The sequence below is a fragment of the Dermacentor silvarum genome, chromosome 2, assembly GCF_013339745.2.
Source record: "Dermacentor silvarum isolate Dsil-2018 chromosome 2, BIME_Dsil_1.4, whole genome shotgun sequence".
In the NCBI taxonomy this organism is placed as follows: domain Eukaryota; kingdom Metazoa; phylum Arthropoda; class Arachnida; order Ixodida; family Ixodidae; genus Dermacentor; species Dermacentor silvarum.
Genome location: NC_051155.1, coordinates 67,972,024 through 67,987,200, shown reverse-complemented (window position 1 = coordinate 67,987,200; position 15,177 = coordinate 67,972,024). Strand labels below are relative to the sequence as shown.

The window sequence follows — 15,177 nt, the reverse complement described above, 5'->3', positions numbered from 1 at the left end:
GGCGCCATTGACGGGAAACACGTCATACTGGAGTGTCTTGAAAAATAATGCAGCCAATGTCGCAACTATAAGAATTGCTTTAACAAATTGAGGCTAGTAAACAGCGACGCAAGCTACGAGTTACTTCACGGTGATTTTTTTTGTTTTTATTTCAGACATTGCAACAGTAAATAGTGTTAAATACCTAAGCAGTCTGGGTACAAACGCTTACGAAAACTGAACAATTTCTGTGGCTTGACACTGGCAGACTCTTGCTGGCTGTATTGAAGCTGGTAGATGTTAGTACACAGTACTGTTGTACACATAATCCAAAATCCAAGAAGCGCGTCCCTCCAGTGCCACGAAGAGCTCCATAAAAATTTTTGGTAAGTGAGAACACTTCAGCAGGACTCCGACTTCAAAAGTATTTAGTGATGGTTGCAGGAAGTACTCACTGAAAATTAAGCGGTCCTGAATGTGTACGTGTATATTAGCATTGTGGCTCAGTATGAAAATACATAACGACAAAATTATTTCGCATTCCATAAAGGACTGTTTCAAACTCTGAAAGGCCAAGCCAAAAGGTTCCCTATATGTCATGTTAAGGCAGGTGGTTCTTTAGTGGTCTGTTATAGAAGGAGGCAATATCATTTGTAAAATCAAACTTGGCCAAGCTTGCAATGGTGGTTATTAATGCCGTTACGGTTGTTTTCATTTTTATTATAGCGAGGATCCTAGGTCTTGTTCTTAGTCACACTTGTTGCAAATTATGTTCCAAAAAGACATGAGCAATTTGTGGCACCACTGAATTGTAGCATTCGCGAGCCAGGTTTCTTAGCTCATTTACCAGATCCGGTGATATACTTGCGAGAGAAGTAACGCTTCACTTATTCCTATGCGACCGGTAGAAGCCTTCTTCTTATATCTTATGTACTTTGTGGTTGTCATACTTTAGGCCACCTACTGTGGCTACGTGAACTTGTCAAATGGTGCAGCAGAAAACTGTCAGCAGCTGGTATGACGTCAAATACAAAATGACCTGACAAAATGACTTCAGAAGCTACGTCGAGCTAACTCGACGTAGCTTGCATTAAAAGTCACATTTTGCCAACGACAACACCAAATATAGGTATAATGCTGACGTCAGTTACGAGATAATTTCGTCGAGCAAAGATTGAGACATCAGAGGTTTACATTAACAAACAATATCTTCTGATAAGCATTTCATTGCCGAGGAAATAGAGGTCCGATGCGGGTGTGCACTGCGTCGGCGTAGTTTTCATTTCAGCAGAATGTGACCTCGAATTGTTTAGAGAAGCTTTGCGGTCGCGACAATAGCAGGGGGAGGGGGGGGGTGTTGTCGCCATCGCCGCATTCGCCCTTGCATTATACTGTGCAAAATATTCTTCCCGAACGACTAACACAGTCATGACCTAAATCGAAGTTTGAGTGTAAAATTCGCGAGGAATACGTTTGCGCGATTTTCGTGCTTCGCCTTACTATTGCGTGTTGGCTGCCCGTATAGTACGTGTCATGCAGTCACTGAAGCCAGTACGCCGCACGACGTAGAGTTTCTGGTCGCCGATGTTCTCGTCGACTGCAGATTTTCTGGCGTGAACGGTGTTTGTGGTCGGCACGAACGGGGCAGCCGGGCGGCGAGACCGACTGTGCGAGGAAGTCACACAGTGTTGGTCATGACAGCATCTCGGCGCTGACGCCCGGTAGCCCGTGCGCGCGAAAGCAGCTCAGGAGTTCTGCCCGCGGTGCCTCCAATGAACTGCACCGCAGCAGCAAGTGGTCGAGGATCTCCACTTCACCACAGTTGTTACAGACATCCGCAGAGGCGAGACCGAGGTGTTGCCTCCGCGCTCGCGTCGACACGCACCCGACGCGCAACCGTAGCACCCCAGCCCACTGCTGTCGCGAATTACGTGAGTCGAGGTGCATTTTTTGGAGGTGTCGTCACAGCGAGACGCATGTGTTCGCTGTTGAGGGTAACGTTGGTAAGCGGCAGCTGGAGGGAGCCTGCTGAGCGCTCGTCGCCGCCCTCGCTGCCGAGCACACCGCAGAGGACTGGGAACCGCTGCAATTGGCCTCTGAGACATCTCCGCGCATGCGCGGCAAACTTGCGGCGTATCTCGCGCACACCTGAACTTCAGGCTCGCCATGCTCTCTAAACTGCGCACGCGCGAAAAAAAAGCTGCACATAGGGATTTCTGTTTTTTGAAGATTCGCCTGTGTCTAGGTGCTACTGAGGAGTTGTCACTCCTTGAATATCTGACTTTGCCTAGGTACTACGGTGGAGAACTTCCTTCACTCGTTTTGTATGTGTTTGTACCTAGGGTAGCCGGCGTGTGCGTTTGCGGCCACCTCTCGCCGTCCCCCCCCCGAGTTATAGAAAACTCCATGCCCCGAGTAGGGGCTGTACCCGCGGGCCGTTGACGACGCCACACGCCTCGCTGCCGAAAAGCCGCGTCGCTCAAGTTTTCAACGACGAAAGTAGGCACGCTCACAGCGAGAAAAGGGAACAAGACGGCGGGATGAAGGTGCCTGTGTGTTGAGGCGAAAGCAATGACGCCGACATGGCAAGTTTTTTTTTGGTTGGTTGCGGTGAAACTGAGACGATGCGAGCTTCCGCTCTTGCGCAAGGGGATACTTCTCTCGTTTGTGCCCCGGAACCGTGGCGGAAGCGGCCGTGCCGGGCGCCGACGCGAAGCAGCGCTCGTTGGGGTGTTGCGGAGCGCAGCGTGCCAACACCCCCCCCCCAAAAAAAAATACTACTCCAGTCAGGTAGACTGCTCTCTCCCTGATAGTGAGATTATATTTAGATCATCAAAACAGTGATGCGTTTATTTAGGAATACCATCGATCCCTTAACAGCAGCCACAGTTCTACCTAGTCACCACCAGCCCAGCGGGTTCTCCGTTCCAACGCCGGGGGCGTGAAGACAGCGTCACGTAATCAAGCCTCAAGTCTTGGAAGCGAACGTTAGGGACAAACGCATACAAAATGAGCAAAAGAAGTTCTCCGCCATAGTACCTAGGCAAAGTCAGATATTAAAGGAACAAAAGTCCCCAAATTTTCTCTCTTAACACGACTTCGCGCGCAGTGAGCTCTGCTAGGGACGAACAGAGCAAAACTGGCAAATCGACAAATCCTCAGTAGTAACTAGAGACAGGCGAATCTTCAACGAATAGAAGTCCCTATGTGCATTTTTTCCCTTTTTTTCGCGCATACGCAGTTTAGAGAGCATGGCGAGCGTAAAGTTCAGATCTCGCGCACTAGAGAGGAGCCGCGGCCCTTCGCCTGGATGCGGCTCAGCGCCACGCGGGCGATGATGATGATGATGATGATGATGATGATGATGATTTATTGGCACGCCCTTTGAAACGGGGCGGCGACAAATAGTCACCTAGCCTGCTTGATTTAATCAGGTATACTATACATGTTCTTTATCTAGCATTTTTGTATACCTCTCATTATTTTTCTTTTTCAAAAATTTACCTTGTACCGCTGCCTTTGATTTTAAGTGATCAGGTCGTATCCATCTTTTCCCTGCTTTTTTTCCACCAGTACTCTAATCGTCTCTTGCTGATCTCTACGGCTGATCTGTTTATGTTTCCTTCCACTTTAAACCAAAGCGCTTCTAGGAGTTGCACGTTACCTACGGTTCTCGCTGGGTGGATCCCGTCGCATTCCATTAGGATGTGCTGATTGGTCTCTGGATCTTTACTGCAGCATACACATGTCTCATCTAGTTCCGAAGATTTGTTCCGATATGTTTTCGTCCTTAGGCAACCGGCTCGAGCCTCAAATAGCAAGGCACTGCCCTTTGTGTTATCGTACAGATTTTCCCTTCTAATTTCTTTCTTCTCATTCTTGTAAATCGCCATTGTCCTTTTCGTTTCCATTCTTTGCATCCAATTCACGGTCTCTATTTCTCTCACTTTCTTTCTGATGACACCTGGTTGTCTATTTACAGTTTCGATTATCCTGTACTTGGTTGCCAACTTCCTTGACCTCTTCCTCCATTCTGTGTCCACGCTTTTCATGTAGAGATAATTGTGCACTTTAGACGCCCATTTACTTTCATCCATGTTCCTGAGCCTTTCTTCAAAACTAATTTTGCTTTGTGCTTCTCTGACTTCAAAAGAGGCTCAACCCATGTCACCATGCACTGCCTCATTTGTCGTATTACCGTGTGCTCCCAAAGCCAACCGACCTACTGATCTTTGGTTAACTTCCAAATCCGCCAATATATCCGATTTTAAGCATATAATGGCATTTGCGAATGTTAGCGCTGGCACCATTACTCCTTTCCAGATTCCACGTACCACCTCATACTTATTGTGGCCCCACAGTGCTCTGTGTTTCATTATTGCTGCATTCCGCTTCTCCTTTATTTTCAGATTATCTTGGTGGTTGCTTGAGTAATTATTTCCCTCGTTTATGTGTACGCCGAGGTACTTTTATTGCTTCACTATGGGTATTACTTGCTGTTGAATTGACACCACGAAGTTAGTCGTGTGTTCATTAAAGATCATAATCCCTGATTTCTCTGTGCTAAACTTAAGGCCTAGATTTGTCGCTGCGTTCCCACAGATATTCGCAAGTATCTGTAAATATTTTTTATTGTCCGCTAGTAGCACAATGTCATCTGCGTACATCAGTCCAGGGACCTTCTGTTGCACCATTTGTCCATTACGCATGTAGGATAAACCAAAACCTAATTCGCGGTTTTCCAGTCGTCTTTCTATGCCCTTGACGTAAAGCGTGAGCAACAATGGTGACAGAGGGCATCCTTGCTTCAATCCTTGGTGAATTCCCACCATTTCATTTCCTTTTCGGCCTTCCCGTGCCACTTGTACTTGGTTGTCTCGATATATCTCCCTCAGCAGCTCCACGAAATCGTCATCTATGCCTTCGTATTGAAGAATATCACACAACAATTCCCTGTCTACGTTGTCATAAGCTCCTTTAATATCTAGAAATGCTATCCATAAAGGTCTTTTCTGAGCTACTGAAATCTCTATGCACTGAGTTAGTACAAACATATTGTCTTCTAAGCGTCTGCCTGGCCTGAACCCATTCTGTAGTTCCCCCAATACACCGTTTTCCTCCACCCACTTCGACAGTTCTAATGTTATGGCTTGCATTGCCATTCTATATATCACCGACGTTACTGTAACTGGCCTGTACGAGCTCGTCTTATCCTTATCTCCTTTGCCTTTGTAGATGAGATTCATCTTGCTTTCACGCCATCCAACGGGAATATTCTTTGTTCTAATCACTTGCTCTATAGCATTAGTCAGCAGTGCCTTGCTTTTTGGACCGAGGTTTTTGATTAGCTGTATTGGGATTTCATCGGGTCCTGTTGCCGTGTTGTTAGGGACATTTTCTGCTGCCTTTTTCGAATAAAAGCTTTCTATGCTAAATTTTGATCTCTCAGGCCTCTCTGTTGTTGCTGGATCTGTTGTCTGAACTACGCTTTTTCTCGTGCCGAAGTTATGCCTGATAACGTCTGTGATGTACCGCAGCGCATCATCGCCTTCATAGATGTTACCGTCTTCATCCCTTTTAGCCGGACACGAGAGCGCCTTCTGGCGGCGCTGTCGACTCGAGTCCCAAACTGATGCCCCAAAGCTCAGCTTCAACTTAGGGGAGCACTGGGAGTTTGCCAAAGAGAGTATTAAAATTTAAGCTGTCGGAAGTAACAGTTTGAGGACAAAAATAAAAGAAAACGAGCAACAAATATTGCTGTCAATATTGACGGCCCTTCAATGCAGGGAGCCAGGAACTTATCAAGACATATCTGCGCGACGTCAAGAGAAGCTTGAAGTCTTACATGAAGAGCGTTGTGGAGGTGCACTCGAGCACGCGAGGGGGCACTGGCATGAAGGCAGCCCCCCACATAAGGAGTAATGACACTCGAGAAAATGCGCGCATGCCGAAACCAGATTGAATCCAAAGGAAGTGACGGAATGGTCTCCGCTGGTAACAATAGTATCGGGCGTGCAGGTTGAGATACTCGCATTCCAGGTAGTAAATGGGCAAAACATTTAAACAACTGCTTTTTTACGTAAAACCACTCTTGCATATGAAATAAATATCGTATTCTTGAAGTCATAACGACCAGCGAGACAACTGACTAGTAGGGTCGCCTGATACAACCAAAGCAGATAGTGGTCGTCAGTCACTATATATCCTGAATTTCTAGCGTGCCAGTATATAGGTAACTTGTGGCTTCTACCTCGAGGCATTCCAATTCGGTGACCGTGTGGTTCCACTCATCCTTAGTAATGCTAGAGATACTGTAGCTGATACCTTACTGGCATTCGCCATGCAGCTTTACGAGTGCAGTGTCGCCGTCCGCACCACTAACGTCAGTGTGAAGCTCAGTTTATCCTCACGATTAAAATTGCACAAAATTCAATTGAAGTTAAGCAGAAAGTTTAGTTGGCAGAACGCGAATTATAGCAGGTCGTCCATGCGAATTGCGTGTCCTTGTGAAGCAGCGACATAAATCAATGAGCTAGGCAAGCACAAACCGTAATGCAATGGCGAAAATAAAGAGATTGTCCACAGAAGCTACGAATGTCCTACGCCGTTTTCGGTTGTTGCAAGTCAGAAGCTGCTGCACGCTTCTGGGTGCGAATCACTGGCCAGATTCACAAAGATTTTCTTTAGTAAGTACTCTTTGCCATTGGCCGGCCACCTTAGATAATAATGTCTTACATCCTGATTGGCTGAAAATCTTTCTTACGAACAATTCTAGCGTAAGATATTGTGAATTCGCGCCCAGATGCCCTATCTTCCCGAAAAAATGACAAGAAGCGTTTCACGACTCCTGAAGCCCGCTTTTATTCGCATTTTGGATTATTTCCGATGGCAGCACACAGTCATAACTACACTGTACACAAGAAACGTCCAGCCTCTGAGAGCAGCAGGCATACCTGTTCCTTTGAGAAAGGAACAGTGTCCGAAGCCGGAGCAATTATTCAGTAAACGGCTCCCTACATCACACTCTTGACTATCCAGACCAAGGACCGAAAGAGGAGGCGCTCGTGTAGCGAGAGGAGTAGGGAGAGGAGCCACCAATGATGCGGTACTGCGGGCCAGCGGGGAGAGGGTTCGCATTGTAGACCGCGTCGGCACTGGCTCCAGGGGCGGTTCCGGGCTCGTTGGTGTCAATCTTTGCGCGGAATCCGCCAGCATCAGCGATGTACTTCACCTGGCGGAAGATGCCGTTGGCGTCCGAGTAGCCGTACATGCCTGTCTTGGAGTTGGAGGCGTCGCCCCGTTCTTTCTGGTAGGACTTGGTACCGTACTGGTCAACGTTGTCGTAGCCGAAGCTGTACGGTTGCGGTGGCTGCGTTGAGAGATTGTAATGAGTGAGATATTTATATGCTTTAGCATGAAGATAACGTGACTAACAATAGCATTTATATCTAACGTGTCATTTCTGCGCGAAGCAGCTCAAAAATGCTTTTTTCAAGCTTAAAGGCATTGCTGGCACTATGCATCTCTTTTTTTATATATAGCGAAGCTGTTAAGGGCTTACTCTTCGATGGTCGCGTCTGGCAATAAAAGAAAAACTCTCATTTGCCGTATGCTGTATGTGCGAGTGAAAGCGCGCAAGGGCCAGGGACGCGTGCTTTCACGGGGAGCGAACGCACGGCGGAGAGCAACCGCGACTTCCCAGGCAAACTAGACTGTGCGTGTGCTTGCCCGCTCTCCCACTGCGGCGCATGCGCGCAGCCCTGCCGCACTCTGCCGCCTGTGCCCCGGACTCTCTCTGGGCTCTCGCCCACCTCTCCCCTAACAGCGTCGACAACGGCATTTAGCCGTTCCGTAACGTAGCCAGGGTTTTTGACAGCGGTTGTGTGTGGTCACACAAACAACGCGTACAGTTGTTGACAACGGCGACGGCGTTTTGCCCCCGTTCGTACCGAACGCGCGCGGCGTTGGTGATGTGTTTATGAAGGACGTGCCAACCTTTGCCGTGCACACTATGGCAGTGTACCGTAGCAATCATAAGGACATGGTCCCTGTGGGCACTCAATAAATGAAAACCACTGGATCATGCATATTTCTCATTATATAATAGTTAAAATAACCAATTATTCCATCACATCTCAATAGTCATAATTGTAAATACATAATTCCCATCATAGTACAGCTTCGCTGGTCTTCCATCTACACCCCAGTGCAAGGGCTGACATTTTTTTTAAGAACTTTCTATCGCGGCGAACAGAAGTTAGTTTTAGCCCAGGATGATTCATGATTTCTGAATATATATTAGCTACGTATTGAATGTAGAAAATATACTTATATTTTCAGCTTGCAGCTTGATCACAAAAATAAAAAAGTGTTATTATACATACGAATGAGCTTCCATTCAACATCAGGAATCGCCACGTTGATGACTGTCGTGCACTTTTTTAGGATAACTCTATTTCACGCAAAACCTATGATGCTTGATATTTTCTTTCCGCATAGTAAATTACTAGCACCGGTGGTTCGATGAGGGCAGGCACGAAGCCTAGGTGGTGAAAATACAGCTGATCACTTGGTCGCCGAACAACTGCTCATATTATTATTGCGATAGCAATTATATGGACACTCCAAAGCAGATTTCTGCCGTCGGCGTCGCCGTCGCCGTCGCCGTGAAGTTCCGTATGACGTCAATGGAGATGAAATCGTCGCCGCGCGCCGCCGAACGCTGTATGTGCGAGTGAAAGGGCGCGAGGGACGCGCGCTTTCACGGGGAGTGAACGCACGGCGGAGAACAAACGCGCGTTCTGTGCCGTGCTCCCTTAAGGGCTGCAGAAGTAGGCGTCTCTTTCCTCCTTTACAATCACCATATATGTAGAGCAAACGCGCCTTCTTCTGACGCACGAAAGGCCGCGGGGGGGGGGGGGCAGGGAAGGGAAGGGAGGTGACGTTTAGCTGCGGCACCAAGTGCCTATTTATATCAGAGGCTCCGGCAACAGTCACCAACGCCGCACGCATTTTGTGCGAACGCGGGCAAAACGCCGACGGCGTCGACAACAGTGCTCTGTGTTGCCGGTGCTGCTGCATGTCCAAGTTTGTACAGCGGATAAAACTACTATCCTTACTCCGTATAGCTCTCTACTAAGTTGCTATCGCAATTGATGCTTCGCCTTTCGGGTGAAACTGCGACAACTTTTTTTAGCCAGCTAGACCGTTATGAACCGCCTTGTTAGGAAAGTAAGCTTTCCTCTTTTGAGACCTTGCAGCTGGTGCGGCGGCATGCAACTCTTCATCAGACTGCGGCACCGCGTCGACGTTGCATTAGTTCCTAACATCAGCCAAATCGTTCACATGTCGACAGTACGAGTAATCGCAGGCAGCAGAGCTCGGGCGATCATGAATGACATTTATGCCAGTCGACATGGAGATTTTTTGTTTGTTTCTTTGGATGTGACGACACTTGTCATTTTAATGAACTTTACAGAGCAATATCTCATGGCGTGTTCCGTCAGTTTACGTGACGGGTGCACGCACAAGTTTATTCTCATGGCGGTATTATCTGTGCAATTGTATCTGGTGTTGTTTCAGCACTTGCACTGCTGCTTCACCCTTCGAAAGTCTGTTATTTTATTTGGCGCTGCTTCAGGTACTCGTGGTAACTTTTTAACGAAATACCAGGCACCCAATTTTACACTGAAGTTATAGTAAATAGTTTCACGTCCTCCAGTATTTTTATACTTAAATGCTGATTCAACAAAGGTTTTAGAACTTCTGGCGCGAGGACTAGATTTTGACGCAACTAAGGCCCATGAATTCCTGCAGAAAGGGCGAACAAATATCATGATATAGTTCAAATAAAAGCGGTACAGCACAAGCGGTGTTGTAGCCACCTGCATGACTTATCCTACGCATTGCATGTAAGCTTTCGGTAGAAGCTACGGCTATATCCAAAGTCTTTTTCTAGTGCTTGCGCGCTCACAGCTACTATGAAACGTCGATGTTGTATGTGATATGGGTCTGCAGGTACTTACGTAATACTGTTCTTGCCGTGCGAACGTGCCGGCGTATGCCGGGCCACCAAAGGCGCCACCAAGTCCACCACCAAATCCACTGCCAGCTCCGCTGCCAAATCCACCGCCAAATCCAAACTGACCACCACCGAGTGTCATGGAAACCATGGAAACCCCGAGTACCTGTAAACAATTCGCAGAACAGTCCTCGTAATGTTAGCATTAGGCATGCTTCAAAATAAAGCGGAAACCATGAATTTAAACAAGCTAAGCGGAAATCTAACGTGAGCAGAAAGAGCGTAAGCCATAGTAATGTACATAAATAGAAGTTGTAACAGATTCAAATGCACATAAATATAAGGATGATCCACCACCGTTCGACATTGGTCTCACGATTGCGTCATTCTGTCATGCGAATCCGTGGCCACAGTAGCTTCGTTATTTTGCACTTGCAGTTCCTTGTTTCGGTGTCCTCTGGCGAACTGTCGTGACTTAAGATTCGCTGATGTAAAACGATCACGTATCGCTTTGTTTGTCACATGGTACGCGAAGCGCCGACGACACTTCGCCTTGTCGCGGACATTCCAATTTTTGACAACCCTTCACATGACACGCTGTGTTTCAGCAAATGAAGTCTACCCCGATAAACCCATCCGCTGAAGAGGCATCATAAGCAGATGCGGGTTTTGGGATCATCTATAAAAAAGAAAAAAAATGCAAGCAAGATTACGTAGCAGTCTTCCTCGAAAATAGCGTGTCCTGTGCGCTATAACGTAAAATGATTCCAAACTGTTTTGATTTCAATTTCTGCAATCAGCCTCGACGACTGGTCAAAACACTTTCGGGCCATTCCTTACTTCGCCTGCCTGTCACGCTACGTCACGAAAACCGCGATAGCTCCCCATCTGATATAACGTGTACACACTGATTATGCATGATTAAACAGCACAAAAAAAAATAATCATTCCTGATTCGACGCCTTTTCACCATTAGCCCTCGGCTTGTGGTCCAATGTTTTCTGGCTACGCCTACTTCGTCTGTCTGTCACGCGGCCTCAAAAAAATAAAAAAAAAAACGTGAAAACTCACCACGTCAAAGTGACGTGTACGCGAAAAAAATGGACGAATATGCCGAACACAACTGAAAATTTTTCTGAATAGCCAGAGACAGCCCAGTTCCGAAAGGAATAGAAGATGGCTGCCCGCCGATCGCTCAGGCCCTCGCGACTCGCACCTTCCGGTGAGTATCTATTTATTTGTGCATGATAAACCTTTTTGCGTGGCTGTAAAATGTTATCGAGCCCTTTCGGCATGCATGCGACATAGCTCTGCCAACTCTTCCTTGCTGAGGATCCGTTTTAGCGGCATTCTTCTCCTTCCGTTGCACGCCGCCGCGATTTTCGACCAGCCACCGCAAGCTTAAGTAAGGCGAAGCGGACCAATCGGAGAAGCCGGCACCTTCCTCTTAATGCGGTTATCTATATTTAGTGTGCTGCCTCGGCCCCATCGAAACCCTCTCCACTAGAGTGTGCTCGTCGCCTCTTTTCAGCCAATCAGATAAGAAAAACCGCAGAGTGTAGACAACGTTATTGGTTTTTAAAGCGAACAAAGATTACCTCCTATAAACGAGGTGAGTGTTTGATTTTCTTGTTCAGCCAATGCTACGGGGGCTCTATTCTGAACACGCATGGCGGCTGCACCCCCGCCATTATCCGCCGTCCTGGCTGTCTCATTGGGTGTCCGGAGGTCACGTGTTTTGAAATTTGTGCCGGGAAATGGAAGTTTTGCAAAATCCAATTTTGCGTTTTCGTCAGAATGACGAAACGTCACGTGGAGCTGCAAATTTTATCGACTAATACTTTTTTGTGGTTCTTGGCACGTCTATTGCGACTTTAGCACTTTAAATAGAAAGTGGGCGGTAGAGTGCAGAAACCCGTGCAATGCATCTGCAATTTCGCGAATATGTGGTGGCGCGAATATGTGGTGGGCTCGGCGGCTGTGCACAGACGCAGAGCGCTAATCCTTTCACTCTTGTCATGCAGGTGTTTCAGCACTCATTCGTGCGCCTGTTGCTTCCATCCTTAGTGACGGTTCCCTGGCAGTCCCGCTGCAATATCCTGCTTGGGCAGGTGTACGTGACAGGATTGCCTGTCACCCATCCCTGATGCGCACCTCTGGATTTGCACCGACCTTCCGGCCCCTGGATTTCGTCGGGAGCGGCAGATCCGCGTTTTCGATGACACCGCTACCGAACGCGGTAGTGCTCGATGCAGCGTGGACAAACCTGTCGTCATCAACATCAACTCTCCCGGCAACTATAAAAGAGCAGGCAATACCGGTGGCGCCTTGTGGGTTCGGCGGCTGTGCACAGACGCAGACCGCTAATCCTCTCACTCTTGTCATGCAGGTTAGTAAAGCTTGCAGTCTTTTTTCTAAGAAGTCTAGCAATCGTTTCCTGCTTCAGCTGCCTAGCCCGCACTGCTGCCTTCTTGTCGCTCTTGAGTGTTCTCATGTAATTCGTGCTTTGTTCATGATGTCGGGTGATGTCGAAAGCAACCCGGGCATGGACTCCGATGCTTTACTAGCTGAATTGAAGAACTTGTCTGCTGGACAGTCGCAATTAATCAGTCAGGTTCAAGACCTGAAAGCTCTTTTATTGTCGACGGACAAAGCTATTGCTGATCTGGGCAGGCGCATGACTGATCTAGAGGGGCATTATCAAAATCTTGTCTCCCTACGCTCTGACTTCGAAACCGTGAAAACGTGTACCGCTCAAGTGGCCACCGTGGTACACCGGCTTGAAACGCGTATTGATGACGCCGAGAACCAGTCACGACGCAATAATCTAATTTTTTATGGCCTCCCTGAATCAACGTAATCAGAGGCGTTTGCCCAGACCGAGCAACTTATCATCAAGCACTGCCACGATCATTTGAATATTTGTATCGAGCCGAAAAAAATTGAGCGCGCAGATCGTCACGGTCATCGCACAGGTACTACCCGCCACCGTCCTATCATAGCGAAATTCACCTTCCATAAAACAAAAGAATTGGTTCTTTCTAACGGCCGCAAGTTCAAAGGAACCAGTTTCAGCGTTGGAGAGGATTTCTCTCGTTCCGTACAAAACGCTCGCAGGCATCTCGTTACTTTCGCTAAAAGCAAATCATTACCTTTCTCTCTGCGATTCAAAACACTGCATATGGGCCATAAGGGCTACGTCTACGATGAGGAAACACAATCTGTCAAAGAAATAATATAGCAATTTCCCCGTCGTAAAAATGTCCGTTGCGCTGCTAAGCCCAAATCTAACATATCATTGTCTGTAATCTTTACGAACGCACGCAGTTTCCTTCCAAAACGTGACGCTTTTTCCAACCTTGTTTTATCATCCAACAGTAATATAATGGTGATAACCGAAACGTGGCTAACAGAAGATATAACAGCTACAGAAGTACTAGCTGACCTACGGGAATTTCATGTCTATCGAAAGGATCGCAAAGGCATGCGGGGGGGGGGGGGCGGTGTAGTGATTGCTGTGCACCAGCAGTTATCGTGCTCCGTAGCCAAAAACATCGCTTCTGATCTTGAAGTATTCTGGCTAATTATTCACACTTCCTTCCATACAATCATTCTCGGTGTTTGCTACAGGCCTCCAAATAATATTTCAGATTTCACATTTCAACTTAATAACAGTTTGAGTGACCTTACTAATCAACACCCACACGCAGAAGTCCTCCTTTTTGGTGATTTAAATTTTTCTCAAATAGACTGGAGCAATGACGTCCCCATAACTATGGACAGTGAGCCTGCCCGAGATTTTGTGGATTTCTGCCTTAATTTCAATTTAACTCAACTTGTATCAGAACCTACACGCGTTGCACTGAGCACTTCTAGCATCTTAGATCTCATCCTAACCAGCAATCCGGAAAGCTTATCATCAATAGCATATCTACCTGAAGTCAGCGACCACAAAGTAATTCACACACGTTTTCGTTTCAACCCGTAAGACGCGATTTAGTCAGCAAAACAATCCGCCTGTACAATAAAGGCAATTATGATGCCATTAATAGTGATCTGAGCGCATTTCTTCCTATGTTTGTGAGGTTATGTTCTACGCGCTCTACTAATGAAAACTGGTTAATATTTAAAAACAAGCTAGGTGATCTCGTTGACAAGTTCATACCGAGAATAACGTTCCGCGGAAACCGTAACAAGCCATGGTTCACTAAAACACTTAAGCGACTTGAAAACAAAAAGAAACGTCTCTTCCGCTCAGCCAAACTAAACGGACACCCCTCTGCTTGGGGGAAATATTTTGTGGCCGAAGACGATTATCTGAGGGCTATACGGAATGCTTAATTCTCCTTTTTCCACGATGAACTGCCTAAAATGCTTGCAAACAGCCCTCGTCAATTTTGGCAAATAATAAACCCTCGGGAGGCGCGCATGATCAGCGTGTTAAATGCACATGGCGAAGTGGTCAGCGACAGCGAGTGTGCTGACATTTTTAATGCAGCCTTTTCTCTGTATTTACTAACGATACTTCGACTCCAGATCTTCCCACATCTACTAACGTATCTGCGTGTATGCCATCAATTACATTCTCGATAGACGGAATCACCTCGATAATTGATAACGTCAAGCTTTCATCGTCAACAGGTGTAGATTATGTTAATTCCAAACTCTTAAAAAATATTAATTATGTATCTGCTGCGTACCTAACTTTGTTGTTTTCGCAGTCACTCTCTACAGGCACCTTACCATCCGACTGGAAAGTGGGCAAGGTCGTTCCAGTCTTCAAATCGGGCAATAGAGAAACTCCATTAAATTATCGTCCGATATCATTAATTAGTGTCCCCTGCAAAATCATGGAACACGTCATATACTCGCATATCATGAACTTCTTAGACTCAATCTGTTTTTTTCACCCTTGTCAGCACGGATTTCGAAAAGGATATTCCTGCGAAACGCAGTTGGCCATTTTCCTTCATGACCTGCATGCTAACCTTGACAGTAACCTTCAGACTGATGCCATATTCCTAGATTTTGCAAAAGCATTTGACATAGTTCCTCATAAACATTTGCTGCTAAGACTATCTCAGTTAAATTTACACCCCGACGTACTAAAGTGGATAGAAGCATTCCTGACTAACCGCTCTCAGTTTCTTTTCGTTAATAACCATTCTTCTAGCAGA

General features: G+C 46.8%; 1 protein-coding gene and 1 pseudogene across 1 annotated transcript; one reads left to right on the top strand and one right to left on the bottom strand.

Annotated features, from left to right (window-relative positions):
• Positions 1-7,009: 7,009 nt before the first annotated feature.
• LOC119440126 (cuticle protein 10.9) lies at positions 7,010-10,151 on the bottom strand. The gene is made up of 2 exons (XM_037705064.1): positions 10,005-10,151; positions 7,010-7,348 (listed from the first exon to the last, which is right to left on the bottom strand). The coding sequence occupies exons 1-2, from the start codon at positions 10,149-10,151 to the stop codon at positions 7,010-7,012; spliced, it is 486 nt and encodes a 161-aa protein (XP_037560992.1).
• A 2,067-nt stretch (positions 10,152-12,218) lies between these two features.
• On the top strand, positions 12,219-13,241 carry LOC119440125 (uncharacterized; annotated as a pseudogene).
• The last annotated feature ends 1,936 nt before the right edge of the window (positions 13,242-15,177 follow it).

Excerpts from the sequence above, each read along its gene's own strand:
- LOC119440126 (XM_037705064.1), bottom strand. The coding sequence starts at position 10,151 with ATGGTTTCCATGACACTCGGTGGTGGTCAGTTTGGATTTGGCGGTGGA. Across the intron at positions 7,349-10,004 it reads CACGGCAAGAACAGTATTAC|CCACCGCAACCGTACAGCTT; the intron begins GTAAGTACCTGC and ends CTCTCAACGCAG.